This window comes from Dermacentor variabilis, chromosome 3 (genome assembly GCF_050947875.1).
Source record: "Dermacentor variabilis isolate Ectoservices chromosome 3, ASM5094787v1, whole genome shotgun sequence".
Classification (NCBI taxonomy): domain Eukaryota; kingdom Metazoa; phylum Arthropoda; class Arachnida; order Ixodida; family Ixodidae; genus Dermacentor; species Dermacentor variabilis.
Window position 1 is genome coordinate 243,902,157 of NC_134570.1, and position 21,615 is coordinate 243,923,771.

The following is a 21,615-nucleotide window of genomic DNA, read 5'->3' on the forward strand; positions in this document are numbered from 1 at the left end:
CTTGCAGTTGGCGTGTTCTCAAATTAGTTGGCTTACGGCGAAATGTCAAGTTAGCCCACCCCCAAATTTCAAGTTGGCCGATTGCCAAATCGCAATTGTTCTGCCTAGAAATTTCACTTGGCTAACTTTTACTATAGGATTCCCCACGAAATTCCTATGCAGCCCTATGTATCCCAATGGGTTTGCATAAATGTGATCTCTTGGATTTCTCAGAGCAATTTAGTTTTTTTGTTTCAATTGTTTCTTTTCCCATATTAAGATACCAATCATCAACATGTGCACTATTGATTAAATGTGTTAAATTCGGGACTTTTTTTTCACATATGCAAAGCATATTACACTTTGCGCGTGACACAAGCACTTTGCTGAGGTACTTGGCAAAGCGTACATACATATTGAAATGGAGAAAGCTGAACAGGGTTTCTGAAGGCACAGTATAATGAATTTACGAAAACACCATAGATGTAAAACCCTAACATAAACCCATAACATAAAGAATGTTGGGGAAATGTTCAGTAAATTCTTGTTTGTTATGGCGATGGTACCTAAGAAGAAAAGTTATGAGATCATGAAATAAGCAAGAAAATTCTACCTTGCACAGCTCTGCAATGTGGCATTGCCGAAAGGCATTGCGTGGACTGAGTACATGTGCGTAGGCTGTAGCACTTGATTTTAACCGGCACGCCGGGGCTGCATCATTCGTCTGCATACTTGTGGTTGCCACTGTACATCACCATTGAGTAAGCTCAGTTACGAAAATGTTTTATTGATGCGAGTGGACGCTACCAATCATAAATGTGTTTGTCAGATGGACTTAAATCGGCTCACATGATACAATGCAGAAAAAACGTCTCTGAGATGATGCAACATTGTTGGCTCTCTATTTGCTATTAATATTCATGCAAAGACACAAAAAAGTCCAATAACTACCTGTAATTACCACTTATGCGCAGACTGGTAGTGTTTAGATTATATCGTAACTCAGCCAGGTGACATAAATCGTCTAGAAGTGAAACTGTAGCCTACTAAGAAAATGCAGTCTTGTGAAAGTGATTAGCCCTAAAAAAAGCAATAAAGTATGTTACGTGTCAAGTGCAAGTTATTTCAGTGATGATATATTGCTGAATTGACACAAACACGGTGACCACGGGAGAGACACATACCTAATTTTTAAAACATTCGGTGTGGCTGCTGCATGTACAGTTTATCTAGTTTGTCATGCCCATACTAATGCCTCATTTTTTACACATCATGCCGTGTGTACCATCTTCGAAATGTCAGCTATACAGAGCCCTACCATTCCTCGCATAGAAGAAGTTGTGGCACAAAATACTGTGAACAGCGCAGTGCCACAGATAATTAGAAGTGATGACAATGAAAGTAAACGTGCCATACATGCCACAGATATGGTCACGGCAGCAGAATTTACATCAACTTTCTCTCATTACGTTATGAGCTTAGGCAAGTCGAAATGTAAGGGCATATTTATTCAGTATTCTTGTCGTGGCACTTCTGTGATCCTTGTATATAGCGATGTGATGGTACAGGAATAGAGAGCTCAGGTGCTGTCCCGAAGTTGAAAGGCAGTCTTTCCATATTCGCCTGAAAAAAAGAAAAATAAAGGAGCATAAACAACTTGCACTTGCTTCGATACGATTATGGAAGGCTGCAACAGAGGCAAGAAACGTGACAGCTGAGGATGGTAACTTGTAACAATGGTTTGTGATGAACGGTTCGTCATTCATCAAGTGTCAACATGGCGATTAGAAAGTGCACAACTGAGGTGTATGAAAGTACGTAAAGTAAACTTTAGCTTACAACAGCATTTCAATTTACACACTGAATGATTTTAATCAGACAGTGTAGGTAAACATAGCAATAAATAGATATACAGATACACCTTCACATAAGAGATTGTCAGTGTAACAGATTCAGCAATGCAACAAAATATTTAACTTTCTAGGAGTTGTCCCTCTAACATGTGTTTCAAATTTCAATATACTGAAGTGTGTTTATACTCGATTTCAATGTAAGGAAATTTCACTTGCACCGCGTAGGTATACCGAGACAACATACCAAGCTTGTGCAGACGAAGATGGTTGAATGGTTGAATTATATGCAGCTGCTTACGCATGCACCTCTAAAATTGTGCGCTGCACGACCACTGAGCTGAAGCATTGTCATTAACGATGTAATGTGCGAGTGCAATTTTTGTGCCTCACATGATGTAATGTTTCGCTGCGAGTGAGTAATGGGAGACGATGGTGAGTGGAGGAGGACGGTGGTTTGATAGCACCGTTTTTCTGTGCAATCACGGGGAAAGGGGTGGGGTGCGGTTACACTATCAAGAACGCGGGAGGGGGGGGAGTTGGCACATGTCATTTAGAAATATGGTTGCCTGGGCTAGTTGGCTAGATACGGCAATGGCAGTCATAGCAAGGATTTGTTAAAGCTGATGTGACAGTAAGGACCAATGATAACTGCACCAGTTCACCCTTTAGTTGCTCCGATTACAAGTGAATTTGTGTTCCTGGAAGCGGCTGGTTTTCATGTGCGGTGATTGCGCCTGTTCGGTGTGTGGGCCTACAAATACGTTTTTTTTAGTAAACACTCAGTTGAAAGTTAGCGCTCGTCATCTTGTCTCGCTCTGCTCCGTGTTGTTTAACGCGAAGACCCCACTGCTTATATATTTTAAGCACGTTCGCAGTCGTAGGGCATGTGGCTGAGCACATGTGCCGCCTGTGCACCGTTTAAAAGTAATCTGCAGTGAGTGCAAAGAGTGGGTGCGCTGAGATGGTGTGGCATCATGTGCACTGTTTTCTGGTGCCTTAAGGTTTGGAGACTGAGTAATCTCGAGTTTCCGAGACACTTCGATACGAGAGGCAGACAAAGCACTCGCTCCCCACCGCCGGCACTTTCAATTCCAGTGTAGTCCCAATTCAGGCGACACTGTCAGCAGCAGGGCCAAAGCCACGGGGCCAAACCAAGCATGGCTGCCACTGGTTCGCAACGCCAATGCGAAAAACTTGGCGACACTGCACGAAAGCGTCTGCTGTCACCGACTTTCATATTCAATAACCTTTTTATCTTTTTCTCATACAAATTTGCTTATTCCAATTGCATGATATTTCCGAAAATGTGGCCTCTTCCGTGTAAAACTCATGCACTACGGCACTTATATGGATAGTAAGTGAAACTGCAATAAAAGAAAGTTTCGATATAATGCAGATTGGAGATTTCACTAAAATGTCGAAATTCACCTGCAGTTTGAGTGTTCTATAGAGCAGCTAGCACCATTACACCAGGTCTAGAGTGAATATTTTTGTAAGAGCAAGTTCATGCCTAAACGTCCAACTATTTACTGCTAGCTGCTGCCTGATTCCCACTGTCATAGCTGCAAAATGTGGGGTGTCTGAATGAGGAATCGACAAATTGTTGATAAATGTTAGGAGGATCACCTCGAATTGTATTACTGACGTCGCGTTCCTTGTATAGTGCAATAGTGTTTGTGTTAAATGAGTTAGTACATGAGGTACTACTATGCTGCACTACAGGAAACTGGACAGTCTGCTCAATAAACAACTTCTTTCAACTCCACGTAATGCTGCATGTATGACGCTCCTGCGATGTATTTCCTGGAATTTGCATTCAAGCTGTGAGACACAAGCGTAGTCCACAAGAGGTCCTGTGCACTGTATTGTGAGAAATACGGTTCAAAATTGAACTGGAACACATGGTGCACAATAAAATGATAATGTGTTCCACGTCCCAGTTTCATCACTTCTGAAAAGTGTGCCTGATGAGAACAGCACTTTCAGGTTGTGCATAGACTACCGACATACAAACCAACAGACATATGTGTTTCCATTTGCTATTCCACGAATGTATGACAACTAATGAAAGTGGAGAATGTGAGTGCTTCTTTCACCTAAGTATGTGCAAAGTGTAATGCCAAAGTATTATCCAAGTAGAAAAAAGGATTGCGTTTAGCTTTGATAAGACTTTTCATGCGTACGAACATAATGGTTTCTCATTTGGGTGGAAGAGTTCGTGTGCCTGGTTAAAAAAAATTAGGAACAATGTTCGAACTTTTGCTGGTAACTTTTACGTCCACATGGACAATATTCTGTCATAAAAACCATACAACCAGCACGTAAGTCATGTATCACACCTTTTCAGAGCAGTGAGGTATGCCAAATTGACGATAAGCACACAACTTCTCAGGGCGAAATGTTCGAATGACCACACGAAAAGTAGCGAAGCAAAGGCCAAACCATCACAATGTGCATTTCTTGCGACTCTTTCTAAGTCCATCTGGACACTTTCCAGCCTTCATGCCACGCAATGCCAACATGAGGAAGTGCTTGACATATGTAAGACAGGTGCACCTTTTGCTTGCAGTCTACATTCCTAACGAAAATATCAAAGCCGTCATAAAATCACATGTTCAGGTGCTTGCTGCCTTGATAGGGGTGGGCTTCGAATAGCTCAGCATGGATGCATACCTTTATGTAACTGTGATTGTCCTCTACCTACAGGAGATGACTCACGGCCATCAGGGTGTTAAGTCAAGGTCGCATGTTATTACTCATACATATATACGAAATCCCACGAAAAGTACCCGAGTACAGAAAAGTAACTACCGTACTTATTCGAATCTAGGCCGATAGTTTTTTTTTCATATAATCATATTGTCACGTGGTGGTGACGTTGAATAACACAGTAGCAATACTGTGAAATACAAAACTAACTTTATTGAGCAAACCTGTGCCCACAAAAACAGGCTACACTTATAGCACAACGATAGCGGTGAACACGGTCGGCGATCGTCGAAAATCTCATCAGCGAGTCAAGCACATTGGCTTTTATAAATCAGTCGTCGAATGTTCCAGAGTAATCGCTGGGACCCGCGTGCCTTCCACAAAGTTCACATTATTTGCGTCGCGCACACATGCAATCAGATTACACAAGGTTCGGCCACAGACAGCGGATGGAAGCATCGATAACATTTCAGAAACTTCCGATATATGCAGGCGCGTCCTGCGCTGTGCGATAACATTTGTTAGGCTGTGAAACGTGTCGCTTGATAAAAGGGTAACAAGTATACGTGTCAATATTCAAAACTCTAGGGTCGGCTTAGAATCGAGGATTTTAAAAAATGCGCCAGTTTTTTATTGAAACTGCTCAATATGGTGCATAGCTAGGGCCACCCAAAAAAGTCAGTATTGCAGCCACTACTAGCCGTCCCAGTAGCCAACCGTACACAAGCACGGTCACCATCTTGACCTGTGTCGTGTCAGCCGTATTGGTGTGCGGCGTGGTGGTATCGCGATGGCACCAAGCAGGAGATGCCACTACAGTGCCGCTTTCAAGCGAAAAGTTGTGATAGCCGCAGAGGCATTGTCGAGCCTTCAAGCTGGGTGGGACCTCGGCGTCTACAAGAAAAATGTCCGTCGTTGTAGGGGACAACGACAGCAGCTTTTTGCGTATGCCGCAATGAGGATGGCATCTAGCGGACTAAAGAAAGGCCGTCACCACGAAGTGGAGACAGTTTTGGCCGACTTCGTTTGGATGCAGAGAGCAGCTGCCCTTCCAGTGACAACAGAAGTGCTCCAAGCGAAAGGTAGGGAACTTTCGAGGGAGCGAGGCCTAACGCCAAAGGATTTCAAAGCCAGCCGGGGCTGGCTTCAGAAATTCATGAAGCGCTTCGGCTTCAGCCTCCGACATCGCACTTCAATCACCTAGAAGCTGCCAAGCTATTTTGAAGAAAAGGTGATAGCTTTTCAGCACTACATGCTGCGAAAGAGAGAAGCGGCAGGCTACAACCTTGGGCAAATTGGCAACGGTGACAACACAGTGTATTTTGATATGCCAGTGGCGCACACCATGAATGAAAAGGGTGCCAAGGAGGTGAAGGTGCGCTCTTCGGGCTACGAGAAGCAGCGCGCAACTGTGATGCTCTGCTGCACAGCTGATGGACATAAAGTCCCTCCTTATAGGATATTTAAAAGCAAGACACTGCCTGCTCGAGAAACTGTCCCAAGAAATGTCATTGTGCGGGCAAATAAGAACAGGTGGATGACGGGTGCGATGGTGGAATAGTGGGATAAGACTGTGTCGCGACAGCGTTCAGGAGCCCTTTTGACAAAGAACTCACTCCTTGTCGTCGACTCTTACCGTGGGCACTTGACAGACGTGAAGGCAGCGCTCGCCCAAGCGAACACGGACCTTGCTGTCATACCGGGCGACATAATGGGCCAGTTGCAGTCACTTAATGTCTGCATCAACAAACCTTTCAAGGATCGTCTGCGGAAATATTACACGGGCTCGTTGACCGATGGAGACCACATGCTAACGGCAACAGGCCGCACCAAACGTGCATCGCTATCGCAGCTAGCGGCCTGGGTAGCTGCAGCATGGGGCGACATCTCAGGTACTTTGATCATGCGCGCCTTTAAATAGTGCAGCATATCTAATGCGATTGACGGTACCGAAGATAGTGCACTGTTTGAAGATGACAGGGACAAGGAACACAGCAACCAGTCTAGCAGTGACGACGTTGAATGAGCTCTGCACGTTCAGGCTAAATAAAATGCTGTTTGCATTTTGTGAACGCTGTCGTCGTTTTTTTGTTCAGTACATTCGAGGTACATATATATATATATATATATATATATATATATATATATATATATATATATATATATATATATATATATATATATATATATATATATATATGTATATATATATATTTGTTGGCCTCGGACTTTAGGGGGTCGGCTTAGAATTGGTGTCGGCCTAGATTCGAGCAAATACGCTACTTGCAATAGTGACGGCTGTCGGGCATTTCCAAACATGCGCTGATAATCAATAGGTAATACTGGCATCAGACACCGAAGCACTTGCCTACCTTTTCAATTTCACGCAACCCCACGGATATAATTGCGAGGAGGATGAGCGTACTGTAGCAATTAACATCTGAGTTGATCAATAGACAAATGGGCAATCTACCAGAAGTTGATGCATTGTTAAGGCTGGCTATTTCACAAGCAATAAATACAAACAAAGTGTTCGCCAACGGCATCTTGGAGGGCACAGAGAAAATTTCAAATCAATATCACCTCAAAATATTCGTTACAACATAACAAGGGAAATGCAATGTTGAGGATGAGAGGTAAAAAGCCCTCTTGAGGCTTGACCGGCCCTGCATCTTATAAACTTGGCACAGGAGTGGTTGCAAAGCAAAAAAAATGGTCAGAAGAAGCTCATAAACAAGGCTATGTAATGTTTCCAAATGAGTGTTGAGAGCTAAGCTAAATCAAAGATTTATTAAAAATTTATTAAGGGAAGAGCATGTTACATTCTGTATAGTAACACCCAAGCATAGGAGCGTAGAAAAGCCTTGAATTCTGGAGGGTTCATTCTTCCAATATCAATGTTTATTTCTTTAAAGAATTTAATAACCTCGGTAAATTATTTTCAAGCATCTGTTTGCTATAATTGTCGTATGTCTCACAACATTCTATATTTCACTGCGGCGGGTGGTGTAGGCAGGTACATTGTGATGCTGGTTCGCAATTTCCACAAGCGTAATATTATGTTTCTTTATACTGAAGTAACTCCCGTAGGAGTCTATATGTGTACAAGTCATTAATATTTCTTTTGTGGTACCTATCGAAAAGTGTTGCGGTGTGTTCAATGTAGGATACATCGGTAATAATACGTAGCACCCTTTTCTGCATGACGAGCATATTGTTAAGATTGGTTTGTGTGGTAGTACCTCATACTAATGACCGTAATTGATATGCGAGGCAAACAAAGCGTTATAAAGCAGTATTTTAACAGAAGTGCGGACAGTGTGACTACTGTGACTTGGCATACCAAGTGTGCTGCTGAGTTTCTTGGCAGCTTAGTCTATGTGGCCATCCTATTGTAAGCTGTTGGAAAAGGCTACACCAAGAATTTTAATTGTGTTCACAACCTCAATATTCATAGACTCAAACATTATATTGTTATGCTGTGGGATTTGTTTACCTGGAGTTCAAAAAATTACTGCTTTGGTCTTATTGCCATTAACGTGTACACAATTCTTGTTTGGCCAAAAAGAAAGCCTATCAAGAAGTTCATTTGCCATTCTCAGTAATTCTGTGTAGCTTTGAGACGATTAGAAAATACTAGTGTTATCGCGATACATTACAAATTTTGCTTGTTGGTAAATAGGTATTAGGTCATTGACATAAATGTTGAAAAGTAGCGGCCCGAGAATACTTCCTTGTGGTAACCTGAAATTATTTGTTTGGGTTGAGATTTGAATTCATTTATTGAAACAAATTGGATGTCTGTTATTGAGTTAGGAGAATAATAAAGCGAGTGGTGTGCCCCTTACCCCATACCATTATAGCTTACTGAGGAGAATATTGTGATTGATGTAGTGAAAAGCCTGCGTGTAATCAACAAATATACGGATTGCTAATAACCTGTTTTCAAAGTTTCTTAACGTGTACTCTTTCTGATCTACCAGCGCCAGTTCTCTGGATTTGTGCTTCAGAAATCCCTACTGAGCTTCAGTTATAAGGTGGTGTCTGCTATAAAATGATGACAACCGATTTTGCATAATTTTCTCCAAGCCCTTTGAGAAAATTAGGAGGATCGATGCTGGGTGATAATTTTGTACATTTTGTTTGTCCCCTTTTTTAAAAATGGTGCTTACTCTGGCAGTTTTCATTCTGTCAAGAAAAGTACAAGAAGTACACAAGTTAAAAATATACAGTAAAATTGGGGCGATACCATAAATGACATATATAATAGGCCGTATGTGCAGGTCGTCTATGTCAGAGCTACGTGAACTTTTGAGGTTCAAATAAACGTAACACACCTCAGCAGAGTCGGTGTGAGAAAAACAGAATTTTTGTTTCTAGGTGTTGTGATATCATTAGTGGGGCAATAATTTGGGTCAACATTCTTGGCTGCGAAGTATTGGTTAAATACATCACCAAGTTCCTGGTCTTAGACTAGGTGTCCGTTTAATTAAGTTTCTTGTGGTGACTCTCTCTTCTGCTTCTGTCTCGTAAGAGTGTTTCTCTTGTTCCATAGTTTATCAGTTTGTCCTGTGCAAGATTCAAACTCCCGAATATAATATGCGTCTCTTGCCGTTCATAATTCTTTTGTTAATTTATTTCTGAAGGTCTTAAACCTTGTAACATAAAAGGTCCCGAGTTTCTAAAAAGTTCGCCTACAACCTATCTTGTTTTCTAAATTTCCTTAAAAGCTCTTCGTTTACCCAAGGCTTTCGAATCTTTGTACTGATTTTTCGCTCTTTCGTGACAAAGTGTTTCCTGTATACTGCCACGAAGTTACTAATGAAGATGTCGTAAGCCTTTTCTGCCGAGTTTTCTAGAAAAACTTTATCCCAGCAGGTCCCTCGTATCTCGATCTGAAATAGTTCCACAGAGTTTCCGTGATGCTTTGGAAGGTTACACACATTTTCTTCGTTTTCTTTGTGCTTTTGGGAGCGTTAACAGACATACATATTGGCATATGGTCACCGATACAGCAGCTTAGAACGGCATTTGAGACATTGGTCGGGTCATAGTTTGTGATGAAAAGGTCAAGTAGTGCAGCTGATGTGGAGGTTGATGTTGTTTCACACTTTATAACACTCGCGTACCCATAAGATGCAAGTGGTCTTTCAAAGTCTATTGTTTTGCGAGTAGCACCTTTCATGTCAGTCTTAAAGTCACAGCCAATCATAACTCTCTGCCTATTCTAACTTGTAAAAATAAAAAATTTCTCAAGTGAAAAACATGCAATAGTCTTCATCAGGGCCACGATAACATGTGGAAAGAAGCAAGCACTTGCTTTCAACACAAATCATTTCGTAGTCATTGGTAATACAACAGAAATCAGTTAACAGATCAGTTTTCACACAGTCATCAATAATTAACGAGAGACCTCTGCCACGTCTTGATGTCCTGTTCAAGTAAATGTGATTGATGTTAGACAATTTAAATACCTCAGTATCTTCATTATACAATGTTTTACTAAACATAACATCACAGTGTCTGTTTGTATCAATATTCTCCACTTTGCGCCTAAGATGTTTCTCTCTTTCTTGGTGGTCCTGGCGCTGCTGTATGACATCAAAGCGATCTTCTGAGAGTAGCTAGCTTCCAATTCCGGAATTTCATTATTCAGCGACTGACCATTCATATGTACACAGCTCAGTTGTTTTCCACCGAGGCCTCGAGGAGTGAAGCATTTTTCTTTTGGTATATGTTGAAAACTGTGCATGAGGAAACGGAGTTTCAGAAAGCAACCAAACGAACAGCACGCAAACAAATGTAGAGCCTTCAAGTCATCTTCATGTTTAATCGCCGCAGCAATTTCATCTGGTGCCCTACGCACGAGAATCTTACCACCTGTGTGCCATACGAACTGGTAGCCTGATCTCTTCGCACATTCTTTGGCGGATGTAAGCACTTTCCAAGACCGAGATGTCACATTTTCACAGATGTACCGCTCATCGTTGGGGCCGTTTAGAGCCATTCTTTTAGCCATGAAAGCATTGTTAAGTTCACGGCGAGCACAGCACATGATAAGCCCTGGTGTCTATCCAGGCTTTGATGGCAATCTGTGGAGTGCTACTACGTCTTCTCTAGTTATCACTTTTGGCTCTAGCTCTCTCGCCAAGTCATTCACCTTCTCAAGAAGATCTTCCCCCTTCGTTTCAGCAATACCGTGGATTGCGACGTTGAGGCTTGTACTAGGCCACTCAAGAGCCTCGATGTCAGCCTGAAAGTGTTCTAGCTCTTTTGTGGCGCTGCATTTCTCCATATTCTCCACTTTGCCCCTAAGATCTTTAAGATCTCTATCTTGACGGTCCTGGCACTGCTGTATGACATCAAAGCGATCTGACAGTAGCTAGATGGCTTCTTCACTGCCGTTAACCTTAGTCAGCAATTTGAGCAGCATGTTTAGCTTGCGGTCCATATCTGGAAGCCTAGTGACCACTTCACTGTTGTATGTTCTTGCAACTGTGTTCATGCCGCCTTCTGTCCTACACCTTTCACGGTTCCAGTGCTTGTTTGCAAACTTTTTTACCTTAAACTGTTGCTTAGTGACGTGAGACCATGCTCCTACGTGAAATAAAAATTCACACTGCACAGGTCACTGCAAGATCATCATCACTCAGCACACATTGCCATAAGTTGCACTGCTCCATGATAACAAGAACACAAAAGATGACAGGATTACTGCCTCGACCTAGAACACTTTCAACCGCGCATGTCATGTTTACATCATCATTAACCCATCACACTGGCAACAAACAGCAAACGGCGGAGTGTCTATGAACAGTGCGAATAATACCAAAGAATAGTAACCAACCTGCGACGGTAGATAAAACAAGGATTCAGCGGGCTGCATGCGATGCGCTCCGCCACTACTGCCAAAGTGAAGGGCACTGCCCCAGCTGTGGCCGTGGCCTGCATGTGGTAACAACAGCGCTTGCGTAGAATCTTTGAGGTGATGTGGCCGGCAGCAATGCGGCGCGGAATCAAAAGGTCAGACCGCCAGGTCCAGGAAAAGCACAGGGCAACGAAGTTTACGGCACCTTCGAAGCTTGCCGTTCGCAGCCTCCAATTCCGTGACAGGGGTATAGCCTGTGACAGTAGAGAAAAGGATTCAGCGGGCTGCATGCAATGCACTCAACTGCTGCTGCCAAAAAGTAATATAGTCAAAAAAAGTCAATTTGACCACAGGGCGAGAAGCATTATGTGCCAGAGACCGTGCGGCCAAGCATCTTGCTTGTTTACCATGACAGTGCCCAATCAGTTGGCCATGACAGATTCTGAAAGATATTCATGAAAGATCAACCAGCGTTCCACCTTGGAAGCATCAAAGATGTGTACACTGTCCATCCACGTTTGGCACCCGCGCCAAGTGGCTAGAGCGAAATGCAAAACCCGAAGATACAAAATGTTCATGCCCACGTAATCAAGCGTACCCTTTCAACTTGTACAATACATTTTATTGGATTTGAAACAATAGCGAAAGTTGAGTGCACATTTAAAGAATACTACATTGCGCAAATTCTAAAATGCCAATCTGTCATTTGAAACGGCCAGTGCCATTGTCCTACGGCCACTAGGAAAGAGTGCACCATATGTGGAACATGCTGCATGGAATATTGTGAAAGTTTATACATAGTAACCAGAGCTTACCACTTTCATTACGTGAACGTTCGACATGACATAACAGTGTATGTATTACGCATACACCTTCCTTGAGGTGGTCAGATGCATGAAAAGCAGAGGCAGTGGCCTAACATGTTACAGCAACTCAGACAAGCTCGTTAGTCGATTTTGGGCACTGCTGCAAAAACAAGGTCCCATTTCTTGATGGTTAGTGGCATTGGTGACAGTGTGTTCATAGGTAGCATGTGTTTCTAATAGCAATATGAGTGTTTTCATTAATTAGCCATGTTTATTTCTTTACGTCAAGTCACTGTACTAGATGAGCTCCTAAAGCAAAGTTTTCTTAGCGACTTGAACGTCATAACTGTCTCAATTAGCTGCTAGCACACGGTACAGGTGCACTATGACACCAAGTGAACGTGCACACTAAGTAAAGGTGTTGCTAAATTAAAGGTTGGTTTAAAGTATTTCCAGCACCAAGCTTGCTGCTTTAACCATTACGTCAAGAATGCATTCCCGAAAGAGGCAAAGGAAAACATCCTTGCAATGTTTCGTCATGCAAGCCAGCGCTTAATGACGTTCGGCATTGTAGTTATGTCAAATAGCTATGATGACAAAGAGTGAGTGCATGATTCTTTCAGCTCACGATGAATAGAGACGATACGGGATTCAATTCCCGCTGAAATTCGCTATCACATGTCAGTTTAGTGTGGGTCTAAAGGCTAAACACATGGTGTGTTGCAATTCACGTCGCAGTTCACTCAGTGATAAAAATTATGCATGCTCTGCAATGTCCACATTGGTCACGGAGGGATTTTTTATCACAAATATTCAGAGAGTGTTTTGACTCAATACACCATTTACCTTTGCAGGCTCACGAAAGCTTCTCGTACACCTATTCCCACAGTGTGAGATGCCTGCATAATTTTTCTCCCATAAATCCAATCAATGCACTACTCTTTCCTAGACCTCTTGTATCTTAGATGTTCCTTGATAGTGCCTGCCATGCCTTCAATGGCCAACATGACTATTACCTCAAGGAAATGAAACTCCCTTGTCATATAGCTAGATTGCACTGCTATTGTTGTTTCTTTTGAGCTAACGAAAGAGAGAAATGACTATGAATTGTGCTTTCGTTGCATAGAGCGTGAACATACGCTATGCAACGTTGTTGCAGTTATTTGGCATTATGGCACATTTTATCTCTCGACACCTACTTCCTCTGATGACCAGGATAGCAAGGTATTTGGAAGGATTTATAATTGTAAATTATGTTTTGTCCAATGCAGTGTCCTGACAAGTGTGACTTCCTGCAATAGAAAGTCATATTAACAGAACTGTTACTGTTCCTCGTAACTGCTCTGTCATGTACATGCTCAATCTGATCTGTAGGTCGAACTGGGTAATGAAGGCAATGTTCAATACATTTTACAAAGGCCATTTGGAGGATACTTCAAACCTGTGTAGCTGCTATAATAAATAATAAGTGGAAGATCACATAAGCAGATCATGTAGTGTTCTATACAAATAGCAGTGGTATGTAACTGTAATGAAGTACATACAAAATGAAAGGGGAAGTGCTGTAAAGTTTGAGTGTCAAGCTCAGATGGGGTAGTGATGATGTAGTCAGCTTGCACACGACAGGGGTGACTGGAGATTGCAGAGAGCGCCCTTTACCCTGCATTTGGAACAAACAATTCCTGCCAATGGAAAACCACAGACGTAGTGAACATTTGCAAGTATGTAGTTACAAGTTTGCATGTGAATGTCTATGGCAGCCGGGTAACCTCAAGAAAAGTTAAATACTTCAAAATTAGGGATATAGGTGCCCATAAGAGGCACTAAGGCTGCCATTTGAGGCATATATAAGAATCAAAGATTGTCCTTTAGGCTGCTCCCCCCGCCCCCAATACAGGCTCAAATAATAAGCTCTCCCCTACCCCCAATACAGGCTCAAATAATAAGCTCTAATGCTGTGCATCTGAGGATAAAGTATGATTTCCTTCGGGACTCAACCCACTGAATCCCCCTTTATTGTGAAATTCAGATTGTTTTCACAATAAAATGGCTTGAGGCAGGTTGCATAGATGAACAGCCAGCAATTAGCCCACTCAGTTGCTCATAAGTTAGTAATGTATGATAACGACATCACTTACATGAAATGGCATATTTAAAGGTCTCAGTCTCTGGTAATCTCGCAATGTTAGCAGAGTGATGAGAAGAAGGCTTGGTTGGGGAAGTAAACAATGTGGCTATCAAGCTTTAAGAATTGGAGATTAAATATCTCAAGAAACGTGACGCACGCTTTTTTGTTAGGCAGTCTGTAAGTAGCAAAGCAGCTGTATATAGTTCCTCTTTCTGTTATTTCAACGACGTCGATTTGTGTAGAGTGACAGGAAATTCTAAGGCATGTGTGTTAGCTCATCAACTTAACAAATTTTTAAGAAAGTGTTAGGCAAAAATGTTTGCCAGTGCACTAATTGCAGCTGCTACATTACAGCGCAAACTTCCATGAACAACCTTACAACCTCAACACATAGAAATTGTGCTCATTGTTGGAATCCGTCAGCCAAAAAAAAAATATATGGAGGAAGTTCTTGAAATGCCACAGCATCTCGGAAAGAAAGTTGAGATAGTTTAGCGCCAAGCATGTGATAGTGTGCATCAGGTGACCCTTCAGAAACAATAAAAACTTGCCAGGCGTGACAGGTCACATGATTTGCCTTGAGGGACACAAGAAAACGTGGAAGCAAACAAACATGCTGAGGCACTATCAGCTCCATAAGGTTATCTCAACATATAAGCAAACGCATCATAAACGCGCATTCACGCTGCGACGTTTTATTCACACATTCATCAGCTCACTCCCAGGTCTGTTCCTCCTTGGTGCAAATGACACTTGGGAGAACTTACTGAAAGCTCATACTCGTCTGCTCTGATGCTCTGAGCAGCATGAACCCACTTGTGATAACAATATCCGGCCATACTTACTGATACAAGTTTAAAAACACAGTTATTTCCATTCGCCCATAATTATGGTAGCAATAATTTCCACTAGCTTGCAACCACATACACTGCCACAAACACTGGAGTTTACAATGTGCTCATAGGCACACTGCCTTTCACTCACACTTATCTTCAATCATGCATCTTGCCATTACTTGCTCTTTGCACTTCTTGCAGGCCACGGTGGTGCAGTTGGTTCTACAGTGTATGTTTAGAGGGGATAACTGAGGTGTGATAATGGAAGATATGTGTCTTTCATTGAAACCATCAGTGTGCTTTAATGAAAATGCATGTGTTACTCCATCTGGATGACGTGGACATTGTTACCTGGTAGGCAATGAAGCAATGATGTGCAGCAACAGTCTGTGATGGTACCCATATATATATGTGTATGTGTGTGTGTGTGTGTGTGTGTGTGAAATTCCTGTAAGAGGATCTGCTGTAATAAGAACAAATGTCATGCATCTGTCGTAATGTCAAATAGTTTTCATATGTAAGGCTAGTAAGGTACAGGGGCGCAGTTCTTCCATAAATCACGTGATGAAAAGTGTTTCCCAGCAGACATTGTATGTTGTTGCTTTTTCACAATAACTACACAATTAATGCCGCTACATTAAAATGCATAATTGTGTCTATCATCACGAACACCCTAAAGGCCATGAATGTGAGCTAGTTGGTACAAATTCATGGGTGAAAAACAGTGTAAATACGGACAAGGGAAGAACACAAGACCACACACGTCCTGTGTTCCTCCTTTGTCCGTGTTTACTTTGCGTTTTCTTCGCACACGGACCACGACGGAATTCAGGTCCAAGCAACAAATTAGAAGCCAAATAATGCATACAACTGCCACAACAAGAGTCACCCTAACAGAAAACTTACTGTGAAATGCGAAGCTGAATTCAGCAGTTAACAAATAACATTGTGCTGCTATTACCGGCCAATGAAAGTATGAGGCCGACAGGGAGTATGCGCACAGTCAGTCTCGCACTCACTGGGGATTTCACTGCAATTCACACAATCTTGTTAATCCACAGTTGCTTATATTCCTACTGACGTGTGAAACGTAGGTAGATGTGGATGAATGGGTGCAGTTAAGCAAGTGCAATAACTTTTGCAGTATCTACACATTCCCAACACCTTGAGAAAATACACAGGTTACACAGAGTAAGCACATAGGTTTATAATCATTTCTAATAGCAGAGATTAAAAGCTATGCGAAATCCTGCAACATTACTTCAACTACACTGTACTGATTCTACAAATAGCTGCACAAAATGGAATTAAAAATTAAATAGAAGTCACTCACTGCTTATCTACCTGCCTTACTGAAGTCTCCCCGAGCTTGGCGCGCATACATGTAAGGTCCTGGAAGGTGGTCTCCAGAGAACGTGTGAAGGTACGTGGTTCTGCAAGCAAACGATACAGCATTTGTGTCAAATGGCGCAACTTGCAGACAAAAATTCACAGAGAAAAAGAGTATAATAAAGTTTAATTTGGCATTTTAAAATCACATATTGGCATTGCTCATAGGTGGACATTTATTTAAACAAGTAAACAGTGCCTGCGTTAGCACTGCAGCACCAATATTAACTAGAAAAAGACATGATAACATAGTGGCACCTTTTTCAAAGAAAATGAGTGCGAATAATGCACTTGCGTTACAGTATCTTTCTCTTTATCAATCAGGCCAAAAGCGTGCCTATTATTAACAGTACCAAGCCATACTCCGTCTTTGTGCATGTCACCACATATGAAAGAAGGCACTCGGGCTCTTCTATGTTCACAAACTGATAGGAGCGCAGTTCAAGGCCGTCCACAAATATCTGCAGAAAAAACAAGCCTCATAGCATTGGTGTACATCGGGTCACAAATGTCGATGTACGCCATAGGCGTCAAGTTCGATGTTACTGAATCATCCGTGCACGCTTGCGTGACACGGGTCATTTATTTCCTGCACGCTATTAGCTGTGAAGTAATATGCTGGCCCAGTATCGTGGAAGTGAACCGCATCAAAGCCGGTTTCCTCGCCAAGAGCGGTGGTAAGGGCCCGAAGAACGCCATCGGCTGCATGGACGGGTCGCATATCCAGATCCTAACCCCCAGCGAATCGCACAGTCTTATTTTAATCGAAAGAAGTGGCCGTCCATCATCCTCCAAAGAATATGTGACAGGAGCAAGTTCCTGAATGTTTTCATCGGCTTTCCGCGATCGGTGCACGACGCCGGGTAATTAAGGGAAAGCCGTTTTTCGAACGTGCAGCCTCGGAATGTGGCGAGAACTACATTCTTGGGGACAGTGCGTACCCCTTGATGCCTTGGTTAATGACACCTTTCAGGGACAATGAGGGCTCTTTTCCATCATGGAAAAGAAACTTCAATAGACGACACTGTCAACAAAGAGTGTCAATTGAGAACACTTTTGGGATGCTTAAGCAGCGCTTCAGGAGATTGTACAATGTGGACGCCAAAAGTGTTGTGCAAAGCTGCTATATTGTCATGGCCGCATGTGTGTTACACAACCTATGCAACGACGAGAGAGGCTTCCTCCTGGAGATGACATCAGTGCCACAGGAAGAAGATGTGGGCAATGACGACTCTGAAGGGGACTTCGACTGCAGCCTGCCTGACTACAGCCGGTCTCTCCGAGAGTTTATTGCCAAAGAGCAGTGCTAGCCTGATATCTCAAGCTCTGCGATGGATCGTGATAGTAGTGTTTTTCTTAATATAGTGCCCCATATATGAGCAATGTCTTTGCAATGAAAGTGGAGCATGTAGTGCTGTTGAAACACAACTTTATTGTTGACTAGATGTACTTTGCTGCTTAGCAAATGAATCTGCTAGGCGGTCAAACCGAGCCATACGTTCTTCATGCCGCTTGGCCTTGGCCTCTTCCCATTTCTTGCGAGCTTCAAATTGCTCTGCTCTCGCCTCCTCTTGCTTTTTTTTTTTTGGCTCACCAATTTTTTCTATAGCTTCCAAGAGGGGAGTAAGCTTAGAACGGCTTTGCCGCTTCCTCTTGGGTGCTCTGCCACCCTCTGTTGGCGCTGGTAGGTCCTCAGGCCGTTCATCTGTCGTGCTTCCCCTGTTTAAAATGTACACAAGTAGATGCCACATCACTTCCACCGTTTTGCGTTAACTATATGTAAATATCTCACCCTGAGTTTCCACTTGATAGTGTTGTTGCTCCGGGCTCCAACAGCAATGTGGGGTTCACGCTGTGCTGTTTCTCGAGTATGTCAGCCAGCTCTCTGTGTGATGCACAAATTATTAAAACAGTGAACAGGCCAAGAGACAATTGCAACTTACTGCTCGTGTTCACAGCTCACACGGTGGTGCCCAGAAGAACTGTTCTCTTTTTTTGATTTTTTGTAGGAACGGTCCAACGATTTCCATTTATTTTGTACTTGAGTGGCAGTGAGGTTGCAGCTGAACTCCTCGTTCACAAGTTCCGCAAGTTTTAGCCACAAAAGCTTTCTCGTTCTAAACACAAAGAAAAAGCATAGTTTAGAGCAAAACACATGCTTAAGCTTTCTCGCAGTGGCACTCGCCATGACTTGCATCCAAGGCTGCACAGTATTTTAGTATTTTTATACGTGGAGTTTGCTGCTACCAGGTATTCTATAATCAGAATATTTGCATTTCAGCTGTCACATACTGCAAGCACTCAGAGTGGGATGAAAGTATACTAAGCTGTAGGGAACAAATACCGCAGGGTAATGGAAAACACTGCAGCAACATTGACACTAGAAATTCGAGAAACTATGGCCAGTGCCACTGTACACTACATAAGTACATTTCTCTCTTGGACAAGCTGTTATTTTGAACATGAACGATATCGTACCTTAAGGCTCTACTTCTTCCAACTAAGTCCTTCATCTCCGAGTATTTGGAGACAAAGAACTTTGTTTTGCGACTACTCCAGAGTTCTAAGTCTTCAGCGGATGCTGCAGAAAGAGTGGCTAGCGGGTGCCTATCGTCACTGTCGGCGGCGAAAGCGGGCGTCGTAGGCTGCGCTGGAGTGGGAAAGTCCTTATCGTTGGCCGCGAACCGCAAAGTGACACATTGCCCGTCTGCAAAGGCAAAGACCCACATTTGAAATATCTAAGCAGCGCATCACGACATCCCAGAATTACAAGTGGTACCTGAAACAAGCGACAATCGCAGTCTACCACTAATAAGACTCCATCTGACAGCTAACCACGTGTTTCTCGCCACCATGCAGCTAGCTTCACTTACCTGATGCCTGGTATACATAACCATCCGAGGCCTCCATGGCTGAACCATCCTGGTTGCGAAGCAGATTAACTTCCTTCTCGACACCCTGGAGAACGAGCTTCAGCGTCGTCTGCTCACGGTTGGGTGGGATGTAGCACGCCATGCCTGCACTTTCTCGGCACCTCTCCTCGGGCTGGTGCACGGCGGCCGAGAACCTGTGCAGAACTAGGCCTGCACCTTGACAAAACGAGGAAAAAAGTGCAGAGGGCGCGCGCAGCACCGGAAAAACGAGGACGACAGTGCTGCACCCTCTGAACTGGTGCAGCCGGTGCTGCCAAATCTAAGAGACCAGATGTTACGTGGCCCCAAACGACACAAGCCCACGGAACGCGACAAAGGACTAGCAATCGTTGCAGCTATGTCTGGAAGTAAAGTGAAGTGAAACCTAGCAAGCGGCTTCAAAAACGCGTCGCCGCTGAGATACAAGAGAACCTTTTGCTGCAAGCTGAATGTATGTGCACTTTTTTTTAAGCGCGCCTAGACTTGCTACTTCGACTATGCTGCTATCACATACGCATACCTTTCCGGGACGTTTGCGTTGCAATGCTTCCACACCTTGCGTTGTTGACTTGCTGCGGATTTCGCCGGAACGCAGGGCGCGCGAAATAGCGTGTGACGAAACAGTAGGCATTTCCATCTGCCTCACCGAAATAATTATTGGACGTAGTTGCGACATGGAACAGCACGTAGTATCTGGTCAACACTCAATACGTGTCCGCCGTACGCGTAGTCTAGTGAGGCAATGATTCGCAGAAAGAATCACCTGTAGCACAACATTACGGGTCTCATATGCCACACGCACCACGACACACAACACGCCAGCGCGCAGTAAATGGAAGCCACGTGAATGCAACAATACGAGGCCTCGCACACACTCAAGTTCAACAAATGGCCACAGAGGGCGAAAAAATCGACCGCGCGCTGCTGCTAACAAAGCCAGCATACTAGAATCACTTCGGGATGCTTACGTTAGTTTGAACACTTTCCGCTAGAGGCGCCGTATTAAGCGCCATGTCGTAAGCTGTTCGTACGGACGCTCCTGTGGTCGAGGCTTCAGCGACTTTGTTCGTAGCTAAGTACTTTTTTATCTTTATTAGCTAGTGTTTTGAAGTGTTTTTTGTTGCATGGAGTAGAGGCGCAAATTTTGAATTCTTGGTAAGAGTAGCAAACGTACCGGCTTTGTCTAGGCCTGGCGGCTCCCCCGTTAGGCCTAGTTGGTAGGAGGGACCTATTGATAGGCTTAGTTAATTCTTTCAGCTAGCTCCTCGGATTCTTACATGGGGTAGGGAGTGATAATTCTTTATTTTAGTTTGGGATAGCGGTCGAGGTCGGCTTTGCTTGAGTGATTTGGCGAACTTCCTCGTTGGGCCTAGGGACGTAGGCCTAGCGATGAAATCGAAGAACGTGAAGGCAGCGGGGGACGGGGAGCAAGTGCAGTGCGACGAGTGCCTGCGATGGTGCTTCCTCGACGAAACTAAGTTCCAGAATTTAGCAGACGCGGAGGGGTCTAGCTTCACGTGCAGGTCGTGCGAGGGCGTCAGGAAAGCCGTCCAAAAACTGGAAGGGAATTGGGCGGCTAAGTTCGACGAGCTTAAGGCAGACCTGAGGGAGGAACAGGAGAAGCGGGTAGCACTGCAGGCGAAAGTTGACAATTTCGTCAAGGTGGAGCAGCCCAGGCCGCGCAGTGAGTAAGGACCGTGGCCGAGCTTGAGGAAGAAAAAGAAAGGAGCGCAGAACTGGAAAGGCGGCTCGACGCGCTGGAGACGCGGGCAGCGGAGAAGGTCGGGTCAGGACAACAAAGTGCTGGCAAAAGCTCAGAAAGTAGGGTCGAACCTACAGGCGAAGTGGGAGGCAGGGAGCCAGAGCAAGCCGTCCTCAGCTCGCCGCCGGTGAAACGGCGTAGTTATAGTGAAGCTGCACAACGCGCCGCGAGTGAGGCGACGCTGCAGCCACAGGGGCGCCAGCGGCCGCAAAGGGAAGGGCAGCGGACACAGGCTGCAGTCGAACGGTTTGCACGTGGAAGGGTCCTGGTGATAGGGGACTCCAATGTGGGGAGGGCCGAACAGGGCGTGATGGCGAGAGTGAAGGTGGACGGGCGAGTACAGGTGGAGGCGCAAGCGGGCAAGGGCATGGCG

General features: G+C 43.9%; 1 protein-coding gene across 2 annotated transcripts; it reads right to left on the reverse strand.

The window, feature by feature from the left end:
• Positions 1 to 885: 885 nt before the first annotated feature.
• On the reverse strand, positions 886 to 16,608 carry LOC142574452 (uncharacterized). Of its 2 annotated transcripts, none has more exons than XR_012826544.1 (3): positions 16,513 to 16,608; positions 11,389 to 11,663; positions 886 to 1,602 (listed from the first exon to the last, which is right to left on the reverse strand). XR_012826544.1 is itself a non-coding variant. In XM_075683523.1 (3 exons), the coding sequence occupies exons 1-3, from the start codon at positions 16,557 to 16,559 to the stop codon at positions 1,458 to 1,460; spliced, it is 456 nt and encodes a 151-aa protein (XP_075539638.1). In that variant the 5' UTR covers positions 16,560 to 16,604; the 3' UTR covers positions 886 to 1,457. The 2 variants fall into 2 exon arrangements, 1 of the variants encoding a protein (XP_075539638.1); XM_075683523.1 differs by having other exon boundaries at positions 16,524 to 16,604.
• Positions 16,609 to 21,615: the final 5,007 nt, after the last annotated feature.